This window comes from Ostrinia nubilalis, chromosome 6 (genome assembly GCF_963855985.1).
Source record: "Ostrinia nubilalis chromosome 6, ilOstNubi1.1, whole genome shotgun sequence".
NCBI lineage: Eukaryota > Metazoa > Arthropoda > Insecta > Lepidoptera > Crambidae > Ostrinia > Ostrinia nubilalis.
Genome location: NC_087093.1, coordinates 4275171 through 4300267, shown reverse-complemented (window position 1 = coordinate 4300267; position 25097 = coordinate 4275171). Strand labels below are relative to the sequence as shown.

At 37.0% G+C, this 25097-nt stretch overlaps 3 protein-coding genes across 3 annotated transcripts in view; 2 read left to right on the top strand and 1 right to left on the bottom strand.

The window, feature by feature from the left end:
- The first annotated feature begins 927 nt into the window (after positions 1–927).
- LOC135072417 (VWFA and cache domain-containing protein CG16868) lies at positions 928–5489 on the top strand. Its single transcript, XM_063966318.1, has one exon. The coding sequence runs from the start codon at positions 1120–1122 to the stop codon at positions 4696–4698; it is 3579 nt and encodes a 1192-aa protein (XP_063822388.1). The 5' UTR covers positions 928–1119; the 3' UTR covers positions 4699–5489.
- Positions 5490–7007: 1518 nt separating this feature from the next.
- LOC135072888 (la-related protein 7-like) lies at positions 7008–11478 on the bottom strand. Its single transcript, XM_063966915.1, has 8 exons — positions 11073–11478; positions 10803–10970; positions 10432–10716; positions 10300–10335; positions 9857–10190; positions 9577–9698; positions 9399–9491; positions 7008–7376 (listed from the first exon to the last, which is right to left on the bottom strand). Exons 1-8 carry the CDS (start codon positions 11379–11381, stop codon positions 7179–7181), a joined length of 1545 nt encoding a protein of 514 aa, XP_063822985.1. The 5' UTR covers positions 11382–11478; the 3' UTR covers positions 7008–7178.
- A 1792-nt stretch (positions 11479–13270) lies between these two features.
- The window catches only part of LOC135072787 (1-phosphatidylinositol 4,5-bisphosphate phosphodiesterase classes I and II), a 61779-nt gene continuing 49952 nt past the window's right edge, over positions 13271–25097 (top strand). Inside the window, exons 1-2 of the mRNA XM_063966823.1 lie at positions 13271–13616; positions 14964–15110. Coding sequence (XP_063822893.1) covers positions 13521–13616; positions 14964–15110 — 243 coding nt within the window. The 5' untranslated portion in view covers positions 13271–13520. The remainder of the gene's footprint in view (positions 13617–14963; positions 15111–25097) is intronic.

Here is a 25097-nt window from a genome sequence, read left to right as displayed (position 1 = left end):
TATTTTTTATGTTGTGGCAAATTGCCCGCATTATTATGTGCAGCGAACGACCGACATGCTGAGATACACACCTTACAAAAAAAAAATCTGTTATTTTCATTCAATTTTTATTATTCTTTTTTTACCTACTTTTTTGCACCACCAGCTATTTTATCTACTTGACCTGTGCTTCACTGGTAGGGAATGCCACTCGGCATTAAGTCCGCCACTGATAACGTGAAAAGTTCATATTAATAAATAAATAGTCGAAATATTGCGGTTGCGGTCAAATACCTGCGTTGTCTTGTATAAAAAAAAATTCAAGTTTCAAGTGGTCTGGGTTCGATTCCCAATCGGGCTTAGACTCAGGTTTATAGCATTGTAAGAGTTCGATTCTCTCGTCGAATAGGTAGGTATTACGGTCAACAAAGCTTAGACTGCTAAAATCGGCGGCACATAGACGAAGCTAGCTATTCTATTTCGCGATCGCTTTACAAAGCGAAGTAAACTTGGTCAACATGACGGCATACAACGCAAGAGTTCCCGGGTTCAATTCCCGGGCAGTAGCACAAGCATTATTAGGGCGCTGTGTCCAAAGATAATTAAATTATTTATTAAAACTTAACTTCGCGTTTCAATTCCGTCCATTTTATCAGTTCTAAAAAGAGAACCTCTTCCTTTTTGAAGTCGCTTAAAAAACCTTGCGAAACTGACTTGCGCACTGAGGATTCCGTATGGTTCTGTGCAATGTAATATTAGTATAGATTGATTGAGAATTTGATATTGTTCCTGTAAGCAATAGGATCAAACCTTTTATTTTGATCAAGTACTTTAACTGATTAAATCAACAAGTATTATTGATTAGTGTGCGATTACCTTAAACCAAAAATTTGATTAGTCTGTGGTTGCATTTGACCACAGACAAGGTAGAGTAAGAATTATTTGACATTGATTGATTCAGTCCCACACGTTTGGCTTGTGTTTGTGTTTTTAATTTTTATTTATCGTATCATCAGTGATTTGTAGTACATTGGATCAACTTTATTAATGAAATATGGATATCTACAATTATTCAGTGAAAAGCAATTTCCCTCAAAAGGCGTGATCAAGGGTAATTTGATCAAATAGAATGCCGACACGATGAAGCTTTTATCATTGATAGTCACGATTTCGATATTTATCGGTGTCTCTGAGATCTTTGCCCAAGGCGATAATTGTACAAGAATAAACAACCGAGGCGACTATAAGGTGTGCGTACGGCAATTGTCCGAATCATTGGCGAATAAGTTCAGTGAAATAGTGATCAATGAGTTGGGCAGCGAGTACACTACTCATTTTGAAATACGCACAGTGCACAAAGACAGCCGCGTCCACTCCAGCGATAATGATACTCTGTTCAATATTGCCGACAAACTGAGCTACAAACTATCGTCAGCAGTGAACATACTACGAGACATGAAAAATGGAATCAAGACCAACAATACTCCGTCCTTTACGCATCCTTGCCCCTTCAACTCTATCCGTAAGTCTGTATTTATCAAGAGTCCTAATGTATACAATAGTGTTCCAAATATTGACGTCAAGTCAAAGATGATGGGTAGATTCAAAGACCTAAAAGTTAAGAGACAATACTTCCTCTCTCACATGGATTACGCCACTGATAGAGATTGTGCGATAATGCCTCACTCGAATTTGAGGTATTTGTACCATAAGATAGTGCACCCAGACCCAAAACTTGTGGTGTTCATTATTGACAACAATATAAATGTAGATTCATTGCAACATGCTATAAATGTGATCAAGGAGACTGCATATGCGCTGCAAAGTAGAGACATTATTGCCTTCAAGATTACAAATACCACGGACTTTGTAAAATTTGAGGATACCTGCAATATTGATGGAACTTCAAACCTGGGGAATGCAACTGACACCAACAAGCTATTGCTCAGGGAGTATTTATCAACTTTAGACGTGGCACCTGGTAACGTTTCACCATTTACCATACATCAAGAGTTGAAGAAGTTGTTGACTGAGAAGAAATTGCCGAAACACAAACTTTTTGTTTTTTTGACTGATACAAAAGTATTAAAAAATGAGACTTGGCTCAAAATGTTTCCCTACTCTGAAAGTGATGCAAACATGAAGTTCGCAATAGGTCTCATTTATGAGAACCAGGTGGACAGGAATAGCTCTCTTGGAATATTGCATATTGATAAGTGGCACAATCACTCAAGCAACCACTCGGTCATGAGACTCCATATAAATGACAGTGGTGTTGTGGGTCAAGTGGCTTCTGCCTTTATTTCTTTACTTCCTGGAAATTTTCAGAACAAACAAATAAAAATTGAAGACCCTATTTGGGAGGCAACAGAAAGAGATTTCATGGTATCATTAGTGCTTCCAATGACAAGTGGTGTGCTTGGGTTAGACCTTTATTGGTCTGATCTAGCTGAAGATATTGTTTATTTTAAAGGAATAAACCATAGAAAACGAGCCTTCGTGATGGATTTTGCTGGTAAAGTACTTATGCACACATTTTATCCCAGGCCAGAATCATCCTCTGAGAAAATCAAGTTTACATATCTAGAGAGTATAGAAACATACGATTTTATAAGTAGTCTTAAGGAAGCAATGCTAACAAATAGTTCTGGCAAATTGACCATGAAAGAACAAAATGCTTCAACTTCCATAGTTTATTCTTGGAAATGGGTTGAAAAACTTTACATTGTATGTATTGTAAATGAAATAACTGAACATAACTTGTTCAATAAAACTAACATATTTTTTACCAGGAGTTCTAAAGAGATCTTGTTTCACAGACTGGATTTGTTCCCACCTAAAGCTGGTAAAATATGTCGTCATTTCAAACAGATAGCTACAATTGACCAGGGTACTGTATATTTGAGTCCATCTAGTTTTCAGTCCCCATTCACATACCTTTATGACATGGGTGATGGCCAGGATGCTGTTCAATACATGCAGAATTATCTGGCTTATATTAAAAATCTTGCTAATGGTCTGCTCTCTAACCCTGGTTTAAAAAATGAAATCCAGCAGGACGTAAATTTTCTCAACTCAATTTTATCTTTTTACAAAAGGCAGCACTTACGTGGCATCTATTCCAAGTATATTGTGAGAAGATATGCAGCTACTGAGAGTGGGGTTCTTGTGATGTTCCCAGGGACTGTCTTAGAGTATGACTATGAACCTGTGAGAAGGCCATGGTATACTTACGCTCTTGAATATCCAGGTAAGATCATTTTGACTCCACCCAACCTGGATGTTGGGGGAGCTGGATATGTGGTTAGCATTTCTTATGCTGTCAAAGGACCTTTTTACCCCACTATGGTAGTCTCAATGGATGTTACAATGGGATTCCTCTACAAAGTCCTTATTGACAGTCTTCCAATTTGTGCAATGTCTTATTTTAAGTGTTTTATAATGAATAATCGAGGCTATTTAGTTTCCCACCCTGGGCTGATGGATCCCAACAGTTCAGGTCCTATAGAACAACAACATATCACTCATAAAGAATCTATGATTGCTAACGACATGCTGAACCATAAGGGATTTGTAACAAAGAGGCTATGCAATAACTTTTATGATGTAACTATTCAAAGATTCTATGAATTTAATATGTCGCTGCCAGGTGTCCTTTCTAATGTGGTTTCTGGAGATCATTGTGTCCACTATTACATTGCTGCAATACCTGGGACTAACGCCTTTATTGCTCTTGTGAATGTATCATGCAGTGTTGGTGCTTTTTGCCCCTGCAGCATGGTTGACCGTGTTTGTTTTAATTGCAATCGTATGGAGCAAACTGATTGTGAATGTCCATGTGAATGCAGTTCTGAACTGTATGAATGTCCAAATTCAAACTCTTCTCGGATAACTCGCGATATTCCATTGTGTGGTATGATGCCTGAAAATAATAATCACAAGTCCCATTACTTCCATAATTTTGCTGAAAATTTGAAGTCTTGTTTTGATTTCCAATGCGAGTCTTATCTGACACATTCGTCTTGTTTAGGAGTTTTAGGTTGCGAATGGTGTCAATTGGACACTGATGGTCATACGCCACTCTCTTCGCCGTTTTGTACGTCACAATCAACGTGTTTTAACGGAGTTTTGGGCGCTGTGACGCCCTATGGGGAAGGAACCTTTGGGCATGTTAATAGAGATGCATTAGGTAGTTATTCGGCAATAGGCCCGATAGCAGGGTGTATCGTTACTGTTAGTTTAATTATAGCTGTTGCTATATACTGTTATAGACAAAATGTAACTTCAGCTAGCTGCCACAACTTGTATGTTGATGGTCCAGCTGAGACATGGCACGATGCTGATGTCCAAATGAGTCATTTGCAGTCTGATGACATGCATGATCAGTCAGGGCAGGATAAGTTACTGCCAGCCATGGAGATAGAAGCCCCTATCTCACCATACAGAGTTGTGACAGGGTATCGACGACCCCACACTGCTGGAGGGTCGGATCATGGTTATTCCACCATGACTCCTCATGAGGACTCTGAGGCCACAGGATTCTCAGTGAATGACCCCACCATATTGTCAGATGATACAAAGTCTGATGTAAGCTGTCCCTTACCAGCAAAGATTAAACCTAGATTAAAAGCTACTGATTTAAGTGTAACTGTTTTGCCCTGTGGCAAAAATAGTATAATAGCTCCTGTAACTGTTCATAGGCATATGGAAGCATCATAATAATACTAAATAATCTACCTCCTGTGTACATAATTACTGATAAGCAACAAATGACTTTAAACAGCAATTGTTAACTCTATGTATTAATGTGATAATTTCTTGTGTATTAATATTATTAACTAAATGGTTCAGTTCAGTAACTTAATTTTAGTACTTATGTGTATTGTTCTATTTGTACTTATTACTCTGGTGCTTCTTTTTGTGACCAATTGTTGTGTTTAATATTGTCTGTTATTACAAAATGCATTTTGTGTTGGGCCAAAGTGGGCCTCTACTTCTACATGGTATCAATGTTCCATAAATCATACTAAAATATATGTTAGAAATAATAATAGGTAATCTTATTTTATGTTAAATATTGTGCTACTAATTGTTTTCTGTACTATTTTGACTACTTTCTGTCTTCCCAGTCTACATCACAATAAAAATTATAATATCAAAATTTAATTATCATAAAAAGTAATAATATTTACTTTGGAATGGCAATATTATTTGATAAAAAAAAACAATGTTTTAGTATTCGATATTTCTATTTTTGTTACATTATAACAAAACTATAATTGTGACAACTATTAAATTAAATGGAGGTTGTTTTATACAGGTTTACTGCAATAGGCAGCTATAATTTTTTACTTATTCATAAGTTTAGTAAATAAGACTAAATACATACGTAATTTTTGGATAAGCATAATGTGCCAGTGCCTGTTGTATTATAAATATTGTAAAACTATTTTTAAGACTGAATTTGATGTTGCATTTATTTGATGTAATAAAATTTCTTTTGTAAAGAATTGTTTCATTCAAAGGTAAATTAAAACAAATTCGTAAAGGAACTAAATATTTTAATAAACGATAATTACATCTCAGTCTATTACATAACACACTGTCTTCTTAAATTAATATGTATAAGTAAAATACTTTGGAATAATTAACGAATGACTGCTCACTTTAGTTTTACATATAGGGTGAAAATGCATTTACAAAGTTACTTTGAATAAGAATACGTGTAAGGTGCTTTTGATCTGTAACAAACTCCCAAAACATGGAATAAATATAAATTATAACTAAACTAAAATACTGTACACTTAGCGAAAACGGCATTCATAAAATCCATTTTACTGCAAATACGAATAGTGAATTTGGACAATAAAAACGCCAATGGCTACATGCCATACAAGTATGTTTCTTAGCTTTGCTCTTGGACCATTTAAGTGAATCGTTTTGGGAATGTGTTTCAGAATCAGGCGCGTTTATGCGATCGATGAAACCGACACACGCGCTCATATTCGAGAACTTTCGAGTACAAAAGAGGTGCTTTTCAACTACCAAAGTCTTATCTTGTTCTTAGTGGAGTTGCATTGAATCGTTGTGCGCTTGAGAAGCACCAAGAATCTTTGAAGGGAGGATGTAATGGAACTGTAAACAGGAATACCAGGCCCATCTTTACTTGTCACTGTAGCACAGCAAACAAAGTTGCTGGATCCTAATTTCCTCCAGTTACTCCATCTAGCAGCAGTAGTCAAGTTTATCAAACTACTGAAACTTTTTAGTTGTAACAAAGCACTATTTTGCCTGTTACTAACGTTCGTTCTTTAAGTGCAATAGCGGAAAATGTTGAAAGGCATTCAGTGTTATAGGTATTACTTGACCAGCATAATACGTACATGGAAAGAGAAAAAATTCACCTATAGGACGAACTTTAAGCAATCAAATACCTATCTTAAAAACCAGAAATTCTGAACAGTTTTGCAAGAGGTCGTGCATTTTCGTCTATTCCCGACAATATCTGTGTCCTCACCTCCTCATTGGCGAGATTTTTCTTATTTGTCACCAGTAGTGGTGAGAAAGTCAGTAGCTACAACTGGGAAAGTGTGTTATACGCCACTGCTGCACTGGTGAAAATCGGGAATATTTTTCCCATTTGTCGTCAGTGTACAGTCAGTAATTTCAAAGTTTCAGTAGCTCAATCAACTCGACAACTAAAGTCCGGTCGCCTACACGTAGAATTTCGTCCAATGACCCCAAGCTATCCAGCAATATAATTACGCGCGAGCGATAAGGATGGGTAGCTTGGGGTCATTGGACGAAATTCTACTTGCTCGGCGACCGGACTTAAGGCTGGTTTTAGGTTTGATTTCCTTTTAGGCTGACATCGGGGACCGACGTCAGCGGCGCGCACGATTACACACTAGTTCTATGTAATCATCTGCCGCTGACGACGACGTTGCAGTGCGGTGCTTCATAGAAAATTGTGTTTATTGGTACGCTCGACCGACGTCAGCGTAGGAGGAAATCAAGCCTTATTAGAGTCACGCTGACGCACGCTGACCGTCGGCGCTGACAGCCGAAATGTATGAAGCGTCGGCGCCGAGCGATCAGCGTCACTCAGGAACGTTTCCTTCAATTACATACACATTGATCTGTCAGCGCCGACGATCAGCGAGCGGTCAGCGCGATTCTAAAATCCGCCTTAAACTAATCTACTCGTCCTCAAACCGTATGTGCGTGTGAGTCGGCTGCGGCGACGCGGGCGCCATCGCGGCTGCGGCGTGGCGTCTGAGCAGACGGGTACGGCCGCGCGCGCGCCGCACTTGACGGCTGCTTTCGGCGCGCACCCACTGTGCGGTCTCGTCTGCGCCCGTGAGAACGCGGGCGCGGTTCACTGAGTTGCTGCAGTACTGGAAATTGATAAGGTTAGTGATGACAACAGAGGGCGCATCGGCGGGGGAACGCGGGGTCCCCGCGCCTACACATAAATACGCTGCCGCAACCGCGGCCGCTGCTCACTCATTCCGTACGACCATCGCGCGCGCATCTTAGTCTTGCTGTAACTCTCGGGATTTGAACCATCGCTCGGCCTTCGGCCTCGCCTTTCTGTCTGTTACTGGGCTCTAGTCCTTTTTTGACGCATTAAAAATAAATCTATGGCGACTCACAGGCTTTAAACTATCGCTCGGCCTTCGGCCTCGCCTTTTTCTACGTTAGCTAAGCCCCCCTGCATACAATTTGTATGGAGAGATTAGTTCAATTACGAAAACGGCTGTAAATTTGGCGGCCATATTGGATTTCTAAAATTTTGCATTTTTCCCTTAATCTGGACCATTTTCCGCGCCGAACCCCATTTTTACTTTTTTTCTAACTTAACCCAATCCCGTAAAACAATTCCTTAAAACCACCCATGTCCCAAAATTTTGAGTTTCCGTAACTCCCAGTGTTGCCAGGTCATCGAGCTAAAAATGGTCAAATGTCATTAGTTTGACCTATTTGCAGGAGGCGTCATCCAAATTTTTGACCGAAAGTCGTTATTTCCTTTTTTTACATTTTTTGACCAAAACTCTTAAAGTATGGCAACACTGGAAATTTTTGTTTTCCCAAACGATACTCCTTGACAAACTACGTAATCGCCCCATACAACTCGACTTTCCCAAATGTTGCCAACTGCCCGAAAATTGCATTTGAAAAATCAGAAATCTGAAACTTTTTACAAAATGGCCGCCTGCTCAGCCGCCATCTTGATTTTCTGACATTTCGGATTTTTCCCATAATCTGGGTCGTATAACCGACTAAACCTCATTTTTGGATTGTTTCTCCCATATATCCTTCTATCCGTCCTTAACTTTAAAGACACCCATGTCGAAAAAAATACTTTTCCGCGTAGCTCCCAGTGTTGCCAGGTGATCGAGATGAAAATGGTCAAATGTCATTTGCACGACCCCTTTGCAGGAGGCGTCGTCCAAATTTTTGACCGGAAGTCGTTATTTCTACTTTCGACATTTTTGGACCAAATCTCCCAAAGTGTGGCAACACTGGAGAAATTTCTTCACCCAAGCGAAACCTCTCGACAAGACACACAACCGCCTCATACAACTCGACTTTCCAAAGTGTTGCCAACTACTCGAAAAATGAATTCCAAAATTTCGAAATTTTCAACTTTTCACAAAATGGCCGCTCACGCCGCCGCCATCTTGATTTTCTGACATTTCGGATTTTTCCCATAATCTGGGTCGTATATCCGACCACACCTCATTTTAATTTTTTTTCTGCCATTATTCTTTCTGTCTGTCACTAACTTTAAAGTCACCCATGTCGCATAAATAACTTTTCCCCATAACTTTCAGTGTTGCCAGACTTTTTTCATAAAAATGGTGAAATGTCATTCGGGTCCCCAAATGTCACCAGACTGCATACCAAGTTTTTGGAATTTTTGGAAATTTCCATTTTCTACTATCCGGGGCCGTGGTGGAAAATTTTCTTCCAAAATGGTAGGTATATAACCAGTTCAAAAATACAGTTTTTCATTATAAATCTCCTGTAGGGTTCGAAGTTAGGCTCAACTTAGACCTACGGGGAACAAAGGTTATGCGTGAGACACGCGTGAGCTAGGTATTTTCATTACAAAATCTTAGAGGGATACTCTTCCAACTATTCCAAAATGGGGTAATCCTACTTATTATAAATGCGAAAGTTTGTATGGATGTCTGGATGTTTGTTATTCTCACGCAAAAACTACTGAACGGATTTTGATGAAACTACAGTATTATTGATTATTACCCAGAATAACATATGGGCTATAATTATGACGATATTATGTGACAAACTAAATTTCACACGAGCAAAAGCTACTGACTCAGGCCGTAATTTTTTTTTGTACAGCAAACTGTCGACATAAGATCTAACCAAAGGACTCAAACTGCATTTACCTGTGTGGCAGCATCAGCAGTATCAAATCTAATGATAACTTCAGTTTGTCCCTCCTTGACATCAACATGTAATGCGTGGATGTTGCTCCTTATCTGAAATTATACACAATACCATAAATATTATATCGTCATCTATTTTCACAACTAAAGTCATATCATATCCTCTGATGATACTTACAGTTCTTTTTGTCAGTCTTACATCAAGACATGGCTCTGGTAACTCCTCTTTGACAAAAACACCTGGTGTTCTTTCCATGGGCTCAACAGTTTTCGTGGTTTCAACTTCAGTAGTGGTAGCAGCTGGAAAATTATATGCAACATGAGAGTTTGAAAATAGCCTAGCCTAAGTAGTAAAACCCTAAGTAAAAAGAAACCTATACACATGATGGTATTCGTACAAAATTTCAACTATGTTAGTTGGTTTTCACATATCTCACTACCAAATGTATAATACTTACCGGGTTCACCTTCAACTGTAGCTGTTGCAGGAGGCGGTATACTCAAATAAGGATAACGCTTATTTTGCAAGGTAGTCTTGATTTCCTTCATATATTTTCTCTGCAAATTAAGGTATTTGTTCCTCAGAGCCTTCCATTCTGATTTGGGAAGGACTTGTAGACCCCAGAGTGCTCCCCGAGGAGCCTCATCTTTATTCAAAAACTCTTTGTTTCTACTTCTCTCCCTGCCGGAACGTTTCCTAAGTTTCTTCCTTTTACGAGCTTCTGGATCTCCTTTACTTTCATCTTGGCTAGTCATTTCATCTTTAGATTCTATATCTGTTTCTTTTTTTTCCTGAAAAATGAAAAAGTTGTTAGTTAGGCAGGACATCCAACAATATTCTAATTGGAAATTATGGTTACTGTTTATAATTCTACTGGTTTTTAAGTATTTATAAACTTACTTCAGTTGGAGTGGATACTACACTTTTGTTTTCCTCCTGCAAAAAATTTATAGGTGTGTAAAAGGATGCATAGAATTATTATGTAAGTATGAATTTTACAAAAATCACAGAAAGTAAATTGTTTTGACATACACTAGGAGTCTCAACTTTTTTCTCAGTATCAGATTCATTAGTACTTAATTTAAGTTCTAAATTTTTTTGAGCCTTTTTGTCTTTCTTCTTCCTTTTTTTAGGTGGTTCAGATTCCTCTTTTTCTTTCTTACTACCCTCGGCATCCAATGACTCTACAGAGAACATCTTAATGGAAGACAAGTCTTCAGGGGGCATACAGGTCGGCAGTCTGCACCCCATTTGGGTGAATGTGTTGATACATTTCTGAGCATCTTCAGGTTTATCAAATTCTATGAAAGCATATCCCTGAAAAATAATAAAATTATAACATAAGTAGGTACACTTTTGATAGTTTATGAGTAAAACATCATGTTTCTATCTTCCTCACTCACCTTGATTCTTTGTGTATTTTTAAATTTAGGCAAGGAAATGTATGCTACACGGCCAAAGTCAGAGAAAACTTTCTCTAGCCAGTCTAGACTTGCAGTCCCTGGAATAGACTCAACATAGACAGTTCTAATGTCAGCATCATATGGCAATATTGGTGTCTTTCTCTTAACCTGAAACACAATGGGGATAAAAAAAACCTATGTCATTATACATAGCCCAAGTATGATAATAGCAACTGAAAGCTCAACAAATAGATTTGAATAAGTACCTACCTTTTGCTTATCTTCTGACATCTCAAGAAAAGTAGAATTCTTCATAGCTTTAACAATATCGGTGATATCCGTCGACATAGAACGTATCTTGTTAAATTTGAGGAAAGTTTCAAGGGGAACGAAAGGATCATTTTTCACTAAATCGCTTAGATACCTATCTTTCATTAGATTCGCATCGCTAAAATAGAATTCCATTTGTTTGAGAATGTTGTCGTACAACTGCTTCTTGCGATGACGAATACGTTTTCTGGGGGTGTTCTCATGTTTTGGAGCTTCGGTGACTTCTTCAGTAACTTCAGATTCCGACATCGTAATTAATTTAAATAAAGATAATTGCAAAAAGAATTTAAATTTATGTAGCTTGGCAAAAACCACGAAATAACCACACTTCGTTATTTTTGATCGATTGACATTTGGTTGACAATGACATTGTCATTAACAATTTTTTTTTATTGGCAATCCGGGGTTTGGTCCAATCGGGTTCGGGGTTCAATCACGAGCATGTTCTTTTTCAAACAAATATTACTACAACAAGCTTCGAGCAATATTAGCTGTAAAGGAGACGGTAAAGATAAAGGCTACTTTTTAACACAAATGTGTATAGCCTGACCAGGAACATAAAAACCCTCGCCATGTTGCGGAAAACTAATGGTACTAATTTCTTTTAATGGCAACAGTAACTGAAAACTTCATTGACATGTCACCTTGCATGTCAGTCTATTGTTGTCAAAGTGTAAACAAACTTTATTTTAAATGTGTGCAATTGATTTTGTGAATTAAATTGCTAAAATATTTTTATAGTCGTGAAAGAAAAGTGGTTCACGATGTGTTAATGTATTTGTCGAAGAGAAATACTAAGGGTTCGGACAATATTTTCATTGAATAATGTTTCCGACAAAGGTTGTCAAATTGACTGACATGTTTATCGTATAGTACAGTCCACTATGAAAATTAGCTGTAGTCTGTTTCAACTACCTATTTTAAAGTTTTTTGTCACTTTCTAAGTTTTGAATTTTATGGAATTGGGAAAGAAGTACCGAGTTTGAAGCGTTCATGAGCAGACATTGCAGTTGAATATTCAAATTTTGAATTTGTTCATTGATGAATAATAAAATAAATCCTACTAGCTCGATTGATGGTTTCATTTAATTTGTTTAAACCAGGTTACCTTTAATGATATTTTTCGTTCATTTATGAAAATATCAAATTAGCCCGTAATCCTGAATCCTGATACATAAATTTAGCCTATTAATTTAACACATGTACGACTGTACTCAGTGTTTGCACTATCAAATGCAATTGAAGCGCCTCTATGCCAGGGTTTTTATGTTCCTGGTCAGGCTATACCAACCAAATAACTTTGTCATCACAGCATTCACAGCCAGTGATGCCGGAAAAATCAAACGGTCTTAAAATATTTTTATAGATTATGGAATAGTTTTCTTTTCGGTAAATACATACGTACGTGGTTGCATAGTTGCGTTACATAATATTTTGTAATATTGTGGTCTAGGAAAAAAACAAGTATTATAAAAAGTTATACAAACACTATTCACGTCCACACACAACTGAAAGACCGAAAGTAAATAATTTCTTCTCCATTTTCAATCTCCCTAAAAACTAAGTATGTTCCATTTAAATAACAAAATTTCTATCCACAAAGTTTATCTTAACTATCGAATGATTTGTCGCATCACTATTCAATTCTACTTTCGATTCAAAATTTTACTCCGGCGTTTCTTGATGAAAATACTCATCGAAGACGCTTCGATTTCCGGAAATAACAGTGGGGTGGCGATGAAAATCATTCATTGTTCATCCTCACCCCACTGTTTTCTTGAATTTCCGCGCAGTGTAAATGTGGCATATTTTATGACACTATTCATTGTCCAATAATGTTTTCGGTCAGTAGGTGTACATAATATACCCGAATTTACAATTTAAACTTATGTACCTACTCGATCTGTGTAAATAATATAAAAGATAAGTTTTCCTTACTATGTAATTAGTTTATAATGTATTTAGTACTTTTGTGTACCAGTTATTAATTGTGATAACGTATCAAAAAAAGTTTGATATAATATTTTACTTCCGTCCCTTTTAGCATCTAAGAATGTTATCGATATTAAGTGCCTTTTTTGTAATGTACATCACTATTTCACATCATACGTTTTGACATTCTCAGTTTTTGGTGGCTCCACCGAGAAATACGTGTGGGAGAAGTTAAAAATTGGAGGTGAATTGTTCGTGAATTTACGATGAACGCTGATTTATTATGTTAGATATTATTTATTTACCGCCACATTTTGGTTGGTCCGCAGTCTTGAAGTGGACATTTTTAAGTGTACCTATCAGCAACAGATTTCATTGATAGATTTGTGCAAGAAGATGACGGATTTTATCCGCGATTGTGTTATTATTTCCGTTTGCTAGTGTTTATTGTTCACGATGAATTCAAGTTCGAGATCTTCGAACGTCAGCCTCAAGCCTATAGAAGTTCCGAAGGCATTACAGGAGGGTGAAAAATTCATCAAGTGGGATGAGGTATGTTTCTTCATTAATAGGTGGCAAAATGATAATGAGCGGTTGTATGTAATATAGCTGTCGCAGTCGGATTGTATAATCCGCCGTTTTACATTACAGCTAGGCATTTTGCATTACAGCTCTGTTTTGTAATACGGCGGCTTAACGTTTAGCCGGATTGAATACGGCTGAATGAAAATCCGCCGGAATGTATTCGGCGCCAAACGTTCTTCAATGCGGCTAGCCGTAATGTAAAACAACGTGTCATTACCCGCCGCTTTGACACTTTTTAGTTCCCATTTTCAATACCGTGGCGCTGCCTGACATAACAACAACAATGGGCGTCGGATACAGAGATTGTATTGCTAAATTGCGGAGTTATTTGTGAATTTAACAAAGAAAACGTGATAAATATGTTTGTCGACAGTGACTGTGAAAACAATATTAATGTGAAATTAAAGAATTTATATTCTTATCAATGTGAAATAGTAAAAAAAACCGTGAACAAGTGACCGAGTTTTAGAGGTTATAATCCACATCAAAACAGCTAAAGTGACTATGGATTCTGGTGTTCGGCGGAATCCTACACAAAATTTTTGGTGTAAAAATACGACATTACGACTGTGGCCGGTGAAGATTTATTAGTCTTAAAGAAAAATACTTAACCCCGAAAAAAATACTTAAACTTTATTTGTTTTGAGTTACCTTTTGTTTTGAGATGGCTGTCCCCTGTAATTATTTTTAATGTTTAAAAAAGACAAGACAAATATCAAATTATTTCTGAAAAAAAGTTTATTTGTTTTGAGTTACTTTTTTTATGTGGCTGTCCCTTGTGATTTATAAATAAATAAGTAAAAAAAATACAACAGCCAAATATATAATTTAGTATACAGTAACGAAGTTAATAATTCTTACTTAATAAATAAAGAATATCATGAGAAGAAATCTGTCTTATTAAAATTTATTTTCATCAAACATTGTTTTATTTTGTAAAGTATGGTCACCCTACAATTTATGATGTATTACGATGCGGCTAAACGTGGGCCGCCGTATTGAAGAACGTATCGCAATGACAATCCGCCTAAACGTTAAGCCGCCGTATTACAAAACAGAGCTGTAATGCAAAATGCCTAGCTGTAATGTAAAACGGCGGATTATACAATCCGACTGCGACATAGCTACTTAATAATCATTCACCATTGTGAGATTATGTTGTCAATACTTCAACAAATAATCTGTAACTGTTGAGTGTTTAAGACAGTATAAATTTTAAATTATGACACTGACTAAAGCTTAATATTTTCTGAATTTCATATTTAATGCACACGTTTCTTAGACCCATCACAAAAATATGTATTCATGTCTTAGGACTCTGGAACCGGCCTCCCGGTCACCCTTCGGGTGGACCCCAAGGGCTTCTTCATGTACTGGACGGACCAGAACATGGAGGTGGAGCTCCTGGACATTGCCACCATCAGGGATGTCCGGACCGGCGTCCATGCTAAACTTCCTAAGGTCAGTGTGAATTTAATTAACTAATAATAATAAAATTATACCCTACATTGCATGGAGCAGAAAATACAAGAAAAGAAAGAAATACGTAAGTGATGGCAAAATCTCATTCATCTCATCTCATTAAAATCTAAGCAAAATAATTACTTTCTTCACTTTTCAAGTGTACTTTAGGGCAAGCATTGAGATATTTTGCTTCATACAATAAATTTTATAAACCAGCTAAGGTGGGTCTAGTATCACAGGTGTAATTTCAAGATAAGACAGAACTCCATTAAATACATTTATAGGATTAACTCCTCTAGGGTGATAATTAATAAGTTCACAATCAAAAAAATACTTGGAAGCAAAGAGAAATCTTTTTAATAGTCTTGAAAGGAATTAACAATTGTTACAATATCTAATCTAAATAATAATGTTAAAGTTTTTAGTCTTATAAGAAAAAAAAGTCTTATAAGATTCTGACTGGATTAAGTAAAGACAATCATAAAAATATTTATTATAAATGTAAAATAATACGATTCAAACTTATTACTAAGTCTGAAAGTGTTTCAAATGAAATGAGCTTCTTTAACCTCGTAAGACCGAAGAGTAAATTTTGTCGACTTCTAAGTATCGCCGAATGTGCTTTCAGAAGAACGAATAATTTGAAGTAGTAAACGCCGAGCACTTCGAGTATAAAAATTTCTATGTTAGAGATTTTCTTTTGCATTCATATTTTCAGGGGCCCTATATAATAGTGCATAGAGCTTATTTTAGGTGAAAAATAATAAAAAAATGTTTTCTCTTAAAAGACCATTCGGTATTACAGACTTTAAAAAGGAAAAGTAAATAAATTGTATTTTATGCTTTAAAGTAAAACATAAATGTAACCTTCTTAATAAATTAATACTACATAAAGATACAATAATGATATTAATAAATGTAACTGAGAAGGTACAACGGTTTTTATTTTATTTAATATTTCATAATTAGTACTTTTAAAAGTACTATCGGTTTTATAACATACACTAATGATAGGTTAGAATGTATAAGAAGTAAAGTGAAAATTCATATTAATTATAATATTTACTAAACTAAAAATCAGAACGTTCAAATGGTAAATTTTCTCAATGATATCATAATTTTAAAAGTCCAATACTCAATTCCATCTCAATAGAAAAAATATACAAAAATAAAACTTTCACCATCAAGACCGAATGTTCCTTGCAAAGAACTATTATTTTCAAACGAAAAAAAATCTTACAAAACTACTTCAAATTGGGAAAAATAATTTTTTTGCTTGTTTAGCAGTATTTTAACTTAAATTATACTGATCAGTTTTGCAATTAAACTACGTTAACGCGAAGAAAAAAAATTAATCGCACATCACGTCTTCTCGGACGAACCACCTTGTCAAAGGAAAATGATAATTTGACAGTGACGTTTTGTTTTTTTTATATTAATAAGTTTGGATACCTGATTTTGAATACTTTAAGCCATAGACTATCACTCTTTTTTTTCGATAGGCGCGAATTTTTGAACTCAAATTTATCGCTGAAGTTTTAGTTCCTCTGAAGGCACATCCGGCGATACTTCGAAATCACCTCCGAAAATGTCTCGGCGTTACTGACTACAAAGTTTTAGTTCCTTCTGATGCACATCCTGGCTTACGAGGTTAAATGAATCATAAGCTTCAGTAATTCAATACAAATCACACCCATACAAATCAAACATGGGCCAAGTCGAGTCAAGTGGTCAATTAGAGGCGATCACTCAAGATGTTACTGTGCCACAGCAATATGTATCAACATTTTATTGAGACTTAATTTATTTTATACTGAATTTTCCTGCAGTAAAATAACTTATTAATATGAAAGTGTGATTTTGTATTTTGATTAGAAAAAGAAGAAGGTTTTTTTATTATGACCAGTGGATTTTATATTTGGACTTGAAAACTAGTTTTAATATCCTTAAGACTGCTTTTATGGCACAGTAATAAAGAGTAAGTTTGACATTTATTTCATTATAATTTATTATGTTGTTTTGTTGAAGTAGGTGCAACTCCTTGTTGGTTACAAACTAATTTTACGCGTAAGATGTACCTACTGTGTTATATTTATTACTAAAATAATTAAAGTTGCATAATAGCTACAAAAAGATGGGTGAAAAACATTCTGAAATAAAAATACACGCGGCCAAAGTCGCGAGCAAAGAGTAGCATAAATAGACACCTGTATGTTACATAATCGTAATTTTGATAGCTAATCAAAACAGTATGTAGGTACCTACCTAGAATTTTTTCTAAGTAAAATCTTTTTTTTTTGCAAAATTTAATACAGCTCCGCATTCAACAGTTGCCTGGAAGCCTTGATAAAACTGTGCCAATTATGCACTGTTGTACTAGCTGTTTAAAATTATGAATGAAGACTATTTAACAACTTAGGAACAATATGTTGAAAAGTTATTACAATAGATCATTGTGTGTAACGTGGGACTCGTGGCGAATGCCGCGGCCCGTCGAATACGTGCCGTGATTAAAGTATTAAAATTTACATTTTGACACATTTTTTTTATGACACGATGCATTTATGTTTAGGGTTTTTCATTTGTTTGTAGCTTTATATGATATGTCATTGTTTGTAGCCATTACTGCTGATCATTATCGGTATCGACCTTCTAGATCGTCTAGTGAAGCTCCGCACAATAATATACGACTTTCAAAGAAAATGTGGGTTAATCTACGATTTCTCTTCACCTTTTCTTATAAATACGTAACTTGTAACATAGGGTTACGGATTTGTCACAATTATTGATATACTTTTGGCACACTTTTAGTTAGTTCCATTCATTTTTATGCCAATTTACAGAGATTGTGATAAGGCTTATCATCACCACGAGAGTGATTTAATTTAGATTGCCACTAAACCATAGAATAAATACTGGAACGACGTCATCGTGCTTCAAGAACGGTAGATTTTCCTGGAAGAAAAACTACTTTATCGGCTGAAAAGTTTAACTGCCAACCCTTGTTTGACAATATTATTTTAATCACATTCCATTCAGATATTTATTTCTTTGCTCACATTCCACGATTGGTCATAGAAACAATATCGCACATAATATTTCATCTCGTTCCGGGCTAAATGCCAATGACGTTCGTCGGCTAAAAGTCTAGCTTTTTGATTTTCAATGAATTGGGCCAGTAATTATTAACCGTTCAAACATACATAAAAAATAGCTTCGCATACAACATGTAGTACCTACCTACAATACGAATGCGAACCACGAAACGGCATATTTTAATTTATTATTCACGTGTACGCGAGCCTTTTCAGTAATAGGTACCTAACAATTTCGCTAATTGGTCAAATAGCAAATGCTGATAAGCCCTTATTTTCATGAAATGCTTTCATTATTGTTCAGTGAACTTCAGTGCCACATTAATAACCGTAATGCTAAGTTTCAGGGTACATTTAACCAGAATGAATTATTTCACGTCCATTATTTCAATGTGGATTGTTCTCCACGTAACCAGCAAGTCTCAGACGAAGCTACGGATGCCTGACAAAGCCTAAGTGTAGGAGCAATTTGAAAAACAATATGCATTTGTCGAGTTTTGAGTCCAGTCACGAGAATTATTATGAAAATGGGAGCGCAACATAACGAGACTGCGGATTTGCATTTGTCTGAATGTATTCGTAATCAACAAACAGACCACAGTCCGGTTAAATGTTGTATTTTAGATTTCACTCGAATCAAAAGCCGCGGTTATGAGTTAACGGGTGCAATGGCCATTTCCCCAAATTAACAAATGAATAACCAAACCTAACGTGACATAATTACATAACTCGAACGTGATTATTCTAATTGATGCGTTAAAATCACGGATCACGACTTTCATGTTGACAAAATTACTTATATGCCTATTTTCGAAGTTCCTCCCATTATTATAATACCAACAATCACGGCAGTCAGCACCGTCACGGTGGTGTTCGTACTAACGAGTCACTACATTATTACTGTTGGTACTGATTACATTTTGTCAACGAATAACTCACTGATGTTTTGTCAAGTTAAAACACGCAATGAGCGCATAAAGCACAGCATAAAGTCCAAAACATGACACTTCAAATAAAGTAACATGTGAACCGGAGAACAGTGGGCTGACTTACTTTAAAAAAGAAACTAAAAAAAAACTATTAGTAGAGTTCCAGAGTGATGATACATTATTTTTGCGTCAAACCAAAATCAACGCCCGAACACTGCACGGGGAACCGCGGGCAATAAATTGTTTATTAAAACATAAAAGTTCATCCTGTTTCAGCGTATCATGTGTTCCAGCGAAATTACAAATAATTATCCAGTTTGTATTTCCTATACCAACAGAAACAGCGGATGCTATCATTAATGTTATTATCGCGAGCTTATTTTGCAATCAATAACAATTTTCCGAGTAGCTATACGATTAGATGCCAATTTGCTTGGGAATGGTTCAAAGAAATTGATGAATAGCTTGTTTAGCTGTGTAGTTCAGCATTGTCGGTGATTGGCCATTACCTCCGGAGTGCCGACTGGCTCACATTTTGTTTATTATCATTCGAATACGCTACTTCTCGAGAACCATACACACAAATACTTGTATATCTATCGTTAAACCGTTTTTATGACTTGTTTCGAATTCTCGGGAGTTACAGGGATTTATTGATAGTTAACTCTGCATAAAGATACACCACGGCTTTGATATGTGATACGTTTGCTTGTAATTTTTATTAGCGGTGGTTATATTGTATTTTTATTCATCTAACATTAAGTTTATATGTGTAGATTAATTTTGTATAACCCATTATGTTATCTTATCCAAACGCGAAACGCTGCAAGGCCTGCAAGCTACTATCTTACATCGCATCATATCTTTCTTTAGGCTATTTGTTTACATTTACTATAATATTTTTATACGCGTCTGCCGCATCAGACAAATTGCAGGCCGCATATCGTCAGATATCGGTTAAACGGCTGCGGTTTTGTTGCCGTCTCGCTGCACGATTGTGACTAGTGTGGCCAGGTCGGGTATGCTAATTTTCGGGATTGAAGGTCAAACGGGGCTAATTGAAACAATGAATCTAATTTTTTTATTGAAAAAGATACAGAGGTTGCTTTTGATGATAACGTCTCGTGTGTATGGTTGTCACTTGGGTTCAAATCAAAAAAGGCATCGTGACTTATATCTTTTGTTGATAGTATTTCATTAGATAAAATAGATTGGTAAGTAAGCAGGGGTCTAGTTTCAAATAATGGGACCGTTTCCCGCTAGCAAAAGATTTAATTACTGACCCTGCTAGATTGCGACTTTTGAAATTAAGTTGCCACTGCAATTACAGACACTAGCTAAAATGGAACACCTGGCACTGCTAATTATGTCTGTCTGCGGCATCGCCCGGTCGTTCCAGCGATGCGACGCACGCCTACATCGCGCTATGCTGTCCAAAATAAACACCAATTCATTCACCGCACTATGCGAAAAACTACTCGAAGTGACTGCCGGGTAATTTATTGCCAGCGCGGGACAGCTTGGAATGGGCAAATATGTGCTATCCCTATATTAGAGCTATTGCGAGGCAGTTTGTTGTGTGTTGGTACAGATTACATTTTGTCAACGAATAACTCACTGATGTTTTGTCAAGTTAAAACACGCAATGAGCGCATAAAGCACAGCATAAAGTCCAAAACATGACACTTCAAATAAAGTAACATGTGAACCGGAGAACTGTGGGCTGACTTACTTTAAAAAAGAAACTAAAAAACCGCAATGGAATTAAACATGCATTAACGCCTAAAGGTCAGCATCTATTATTATTTCATAACGCCTTTTAGAACCTTATAGAATCATGAGCTAGACAGCTCATCGCGATTATCAAATGAAGTTTCAAATAAAATCTGATGTCGCTCTAAATTTATCGCCTCGGCGGGTCGTTATCGATTCCGGGTCATGCACTAATTTTAGAAAAATCTATCCGCCGTTATAAATTATGGGCTAGGAGTAGTGTTGCCAGCAGCAATATGCTCTATGTACGAGATTGACAGAAAACAAAATGGTTTTGAGTTTTAAATGGGTGCAGATCCGTTAAAATATTTTTTTAGAGACAGTACGAAGGACCTGCCTCATTACGTCCGTGACCTTACTTACCTTATTGCGTTGATGAATATTTTTGGTGTCAGTTCAGTGACCAATTTCAGGCGAGTTGGTTAAGTAAGGTATTTAAAAACTTCAAAATATCATACTTTAATTAACGAGACTTGATTCAGTGGTTCGTTCGTTTCAGCCAAATGATGTCCACTGCTGGACAATGGCAAAGGCATCGTGTTATACGCAAACGCGATGCAGACGAATCAAATGCGGAACTTGAGAATGTTATTTTTTTCCTAATGAGACACATAGCTCGTAGAGCTGATGGCCGCTGGGGGCAGGAAAGTTCTTGAGTGGCGACCACGAGCCGGAAGACGTAGCGTGGGCAGGCCTCCCACTAGGTGGACCGATGATCTGGTGAAGGTCGCGGGAGGTGCCTGGATGCGAGCAGCGCAGGACCGGTCTTTGTGGAAATGCTTGGGGGAGGCCTTTGTCCAGCAGTGGACGTCTTTCGGCTGAAACGAACGAGACACAACCAGGTTATTTGCTGTCCCGGTCAAGGGTTATTCCCTGAATGAAAATGGGACATCCCGCGCAAAACTTCGATTGCAGCACTATCAGAGCAAGTATCCAGAACGCGAACGGCTCTCCGATTTGACGGTGGGTAGATTAATTATGTAGGACAGTGGGCTGAATTTAACAATACCGTTTGTCGGTCGATTCGTTCGACCATTAGTCGATGATGCCTACGATGGTTTTTGTTCGCAGCCCTACCCCTAGGCTGGAGAGGTCCTTTGCAAATCTATTTCAATGTGCACAGACAATGGCACATCAAAGTAAACATTGTAACATCTTAAATAATTGCGCATCGAGTCGGATAGCTGTTTGTGAAATCGAAAGACCAGATCAGAGTCTCGTCAGACATCGCCTCTCTCGACTATCCATCAACCAAATGTACCTATTCGTTAATACCATGATAGTGCACTGATTTTACCCACTATTAGTAGAGTTCCAGAGTGATGATACATTATTTTTGCGTCAAACCAAAATCAACGCCCGAACACTGCACGGGGAACCGCGGGCAATAAATTGTTTATTAAAACATAAAAGTTCATCCTGTTTCAGCGTATCATGTGTTCCAGCGAAATTACAAATAATTATCCAGTTTGTATTTCCTATACCAACAGAAACAGCGGATGCTATCATTAATGTTATTATCGCGAGCTTATTTTGCAATCAATAACAATTTTCCGAGTAGCTATACGATTAGATGCCAATTTGCTTGGGAATGGTTCAAAGAAATTGATGAATAGCTTGTTTAGCTGTGTAGTTCAGCATTGTCGGTGATTGGCCATTACCTCCGGAGTGCCGACTGGCTCACATTTTGTTTATTATCATTCGAATACGCTACTTCTCGAGAACCATACACACAAATACTTGTATATCTATCGTTAAACCGTTTTTATGACTTGTTTCGAATTCTCGGGAGTTACAGGGATTTATTGATAGTTAACTCTGCATAAAGATACACCACGGCTTTGATATGTGATACGTTTGCTTGTAATTTTTATTAGCGGTGGTTATATTGTATTTTTATTCATCTAACATTAAGTTTATATGTGTAGATTAATTTTGTATAACCCATTATGTTATCTTATCCAAACGCGAAACGCTGCAAGGCCTGCAAGCTACTATCTTACATCGCATCATATCTTTCTTTAGGCTATTTGTTTACATTTACTATAATATTTTTATACGCGTCTGCCGCATCCGACAAATTGCAGGCCGCATATCGTCAGATATCGGTTAAACGGCTGCGGTTTTGTTGCCGTCTCGCTGCACGATTGTGACTATTGTGGCCAGGTCGGGTATGCTAATTTTCGGGACTGAAGGTCAAACGGGGCTAATTGAAACAATGAATCTAATTTTTTTATTGAAAAAGATACAGAGGTTACTTTTGATGATACTTGTCTCGTGCGCGTGCGCGGTATGGTTGTCACTTGCACTCAAATAAAAAAGGCATCGTGATTCGTGACTAATATCTTTTATTGATATTGATAGTATGTCATTAGATAAAATAGGCAAGCAAGCAGGGGTCTAGTTTCAAATAATGTGACCGTTTCCCGCTAGCAAAAGATTTAATTACTGACCCTGCTAGAGATTGCGACTGTTGAAATTAAGTTGCCACTGCAATTACAGACACTAGCTAAAATGGAACACCTGGCACTGCTAATTATGTCTGTCTGCGGCATCGCCCGGTCGTTCCAGCGATGCGACGCACGCCTACATCGCGCTATGCTGTCCAAAATAAACACCAATTCATTCACCGCACTATGCGAAAAACTACTCGAAGTGACTGCCGGGTAATTTATTGCCAGCGCGGGACAGCTTGGAATGGGCAAATATGTGCTATCCCTATATTAGAGCCATTGCGAGGCAGTTTGTTGTGCTTTCAGTACGTGTTATGATGACCCAGTATTTATAACTCTTTCAACTTATCAAACGTTTTGTTAAGAATATTTTTTGCCGTGAACTGTGATAATATTTATGACATCCTCAAACGTTTCATATTCGTTTGAAGTGTTTTCAGGCTTTAGATTTTCAATGATCTATGCATTAATCTGGCTGTTTCTTCTTCACAAACTTCGTTTATAATTTTATGACGCACTTAAGTAATTTGTCTTGGCTTTATACGCGTGTTGTATCTTGTTTTAAATGTGCATGGAGGCAAAAATGAAGCTGACACGTTATAATTCATAAATTTTGATTTTAAGAGCCGTCGCCCTGCCGCTGTGGTTGCTGGCCAGCATTAAAATGCTCTACATCCTCCGACTACGTCTATTTTTCTGGGAACAAGATATAATCGCGCGGTATTTGAGCCGTTCTTTATGGCCCCCAGCAGAGTCCAATTTGTCGGAAAGCCCGACTTATCCGGTAAATTGTATTGCTCAAGCTTCCCTGGTCTGTTACAAAATATTGCTATTATTGGCTTGGACTGTCCCAAGAGCACGGGGGGAAGTTGCGTTGTTCTAACATATTGGAGTGATCAACAAACACGCTTTGTTTGCGGAATACTTCAGATACAAAATATTGCACAACAAAAAAATAATCACTGAAACTTTTGGCTACGTTTGGATTAGAGATATACGCATAGACATCAGACAAATATTTTTGGGCAGTACTCTACCTACATTCATATTGTCTTCTTCACTAAATATCAGCTCTTAGTTGTTAAGTTTGTCCGTGACAAGGAAACTGCAGCAACAACATATTACATACATATTTGATGACCACATGTTAGCATAACATAGATTACCTCTTGTACGACTTGAACCCACAACCATAGGCTGTGTGGTCAGAAACTGCATAACGTAAATTATCAGAACGCGTGCCTTCCAATGTATGATAGTACATATTAAATGTAGATATAATTAAAATATGTCATTAAATAAGTACAACTGAGAAATGAAACGCGCTGAAAGTTGCAAATCTTGATGCTCATGTTAATTTCCGCGAACTAACAAGCTGCGCGAGTTGGCATGGAAAATTTCTCGTACTAGCTGACAACATTTCGACGGAAAACCCAAGATTTAGGGATGTAGGTAAATAGTGCAAAACCATGAAATATCTGAAGTGTAGTAAATCTTATCTTATATCCTCTCAGAGTTTAATACGTTCTAGTTACGAGTTCGTGTTTTACGAATTCAAATTCGTCTAATCCTTGATATTTCAATGAATTTTGAATCAAAGCTAGATAAACTATCTATCAAAGTGATGTTTTTTATTTAATACCCATACAAAGAGCTTAGTTTGCGAGCAATAGCCCAGTTCGACACAAAAAGCTTTACCGTGTATTGGGTACGAATGCTGTTATAGATAATGGG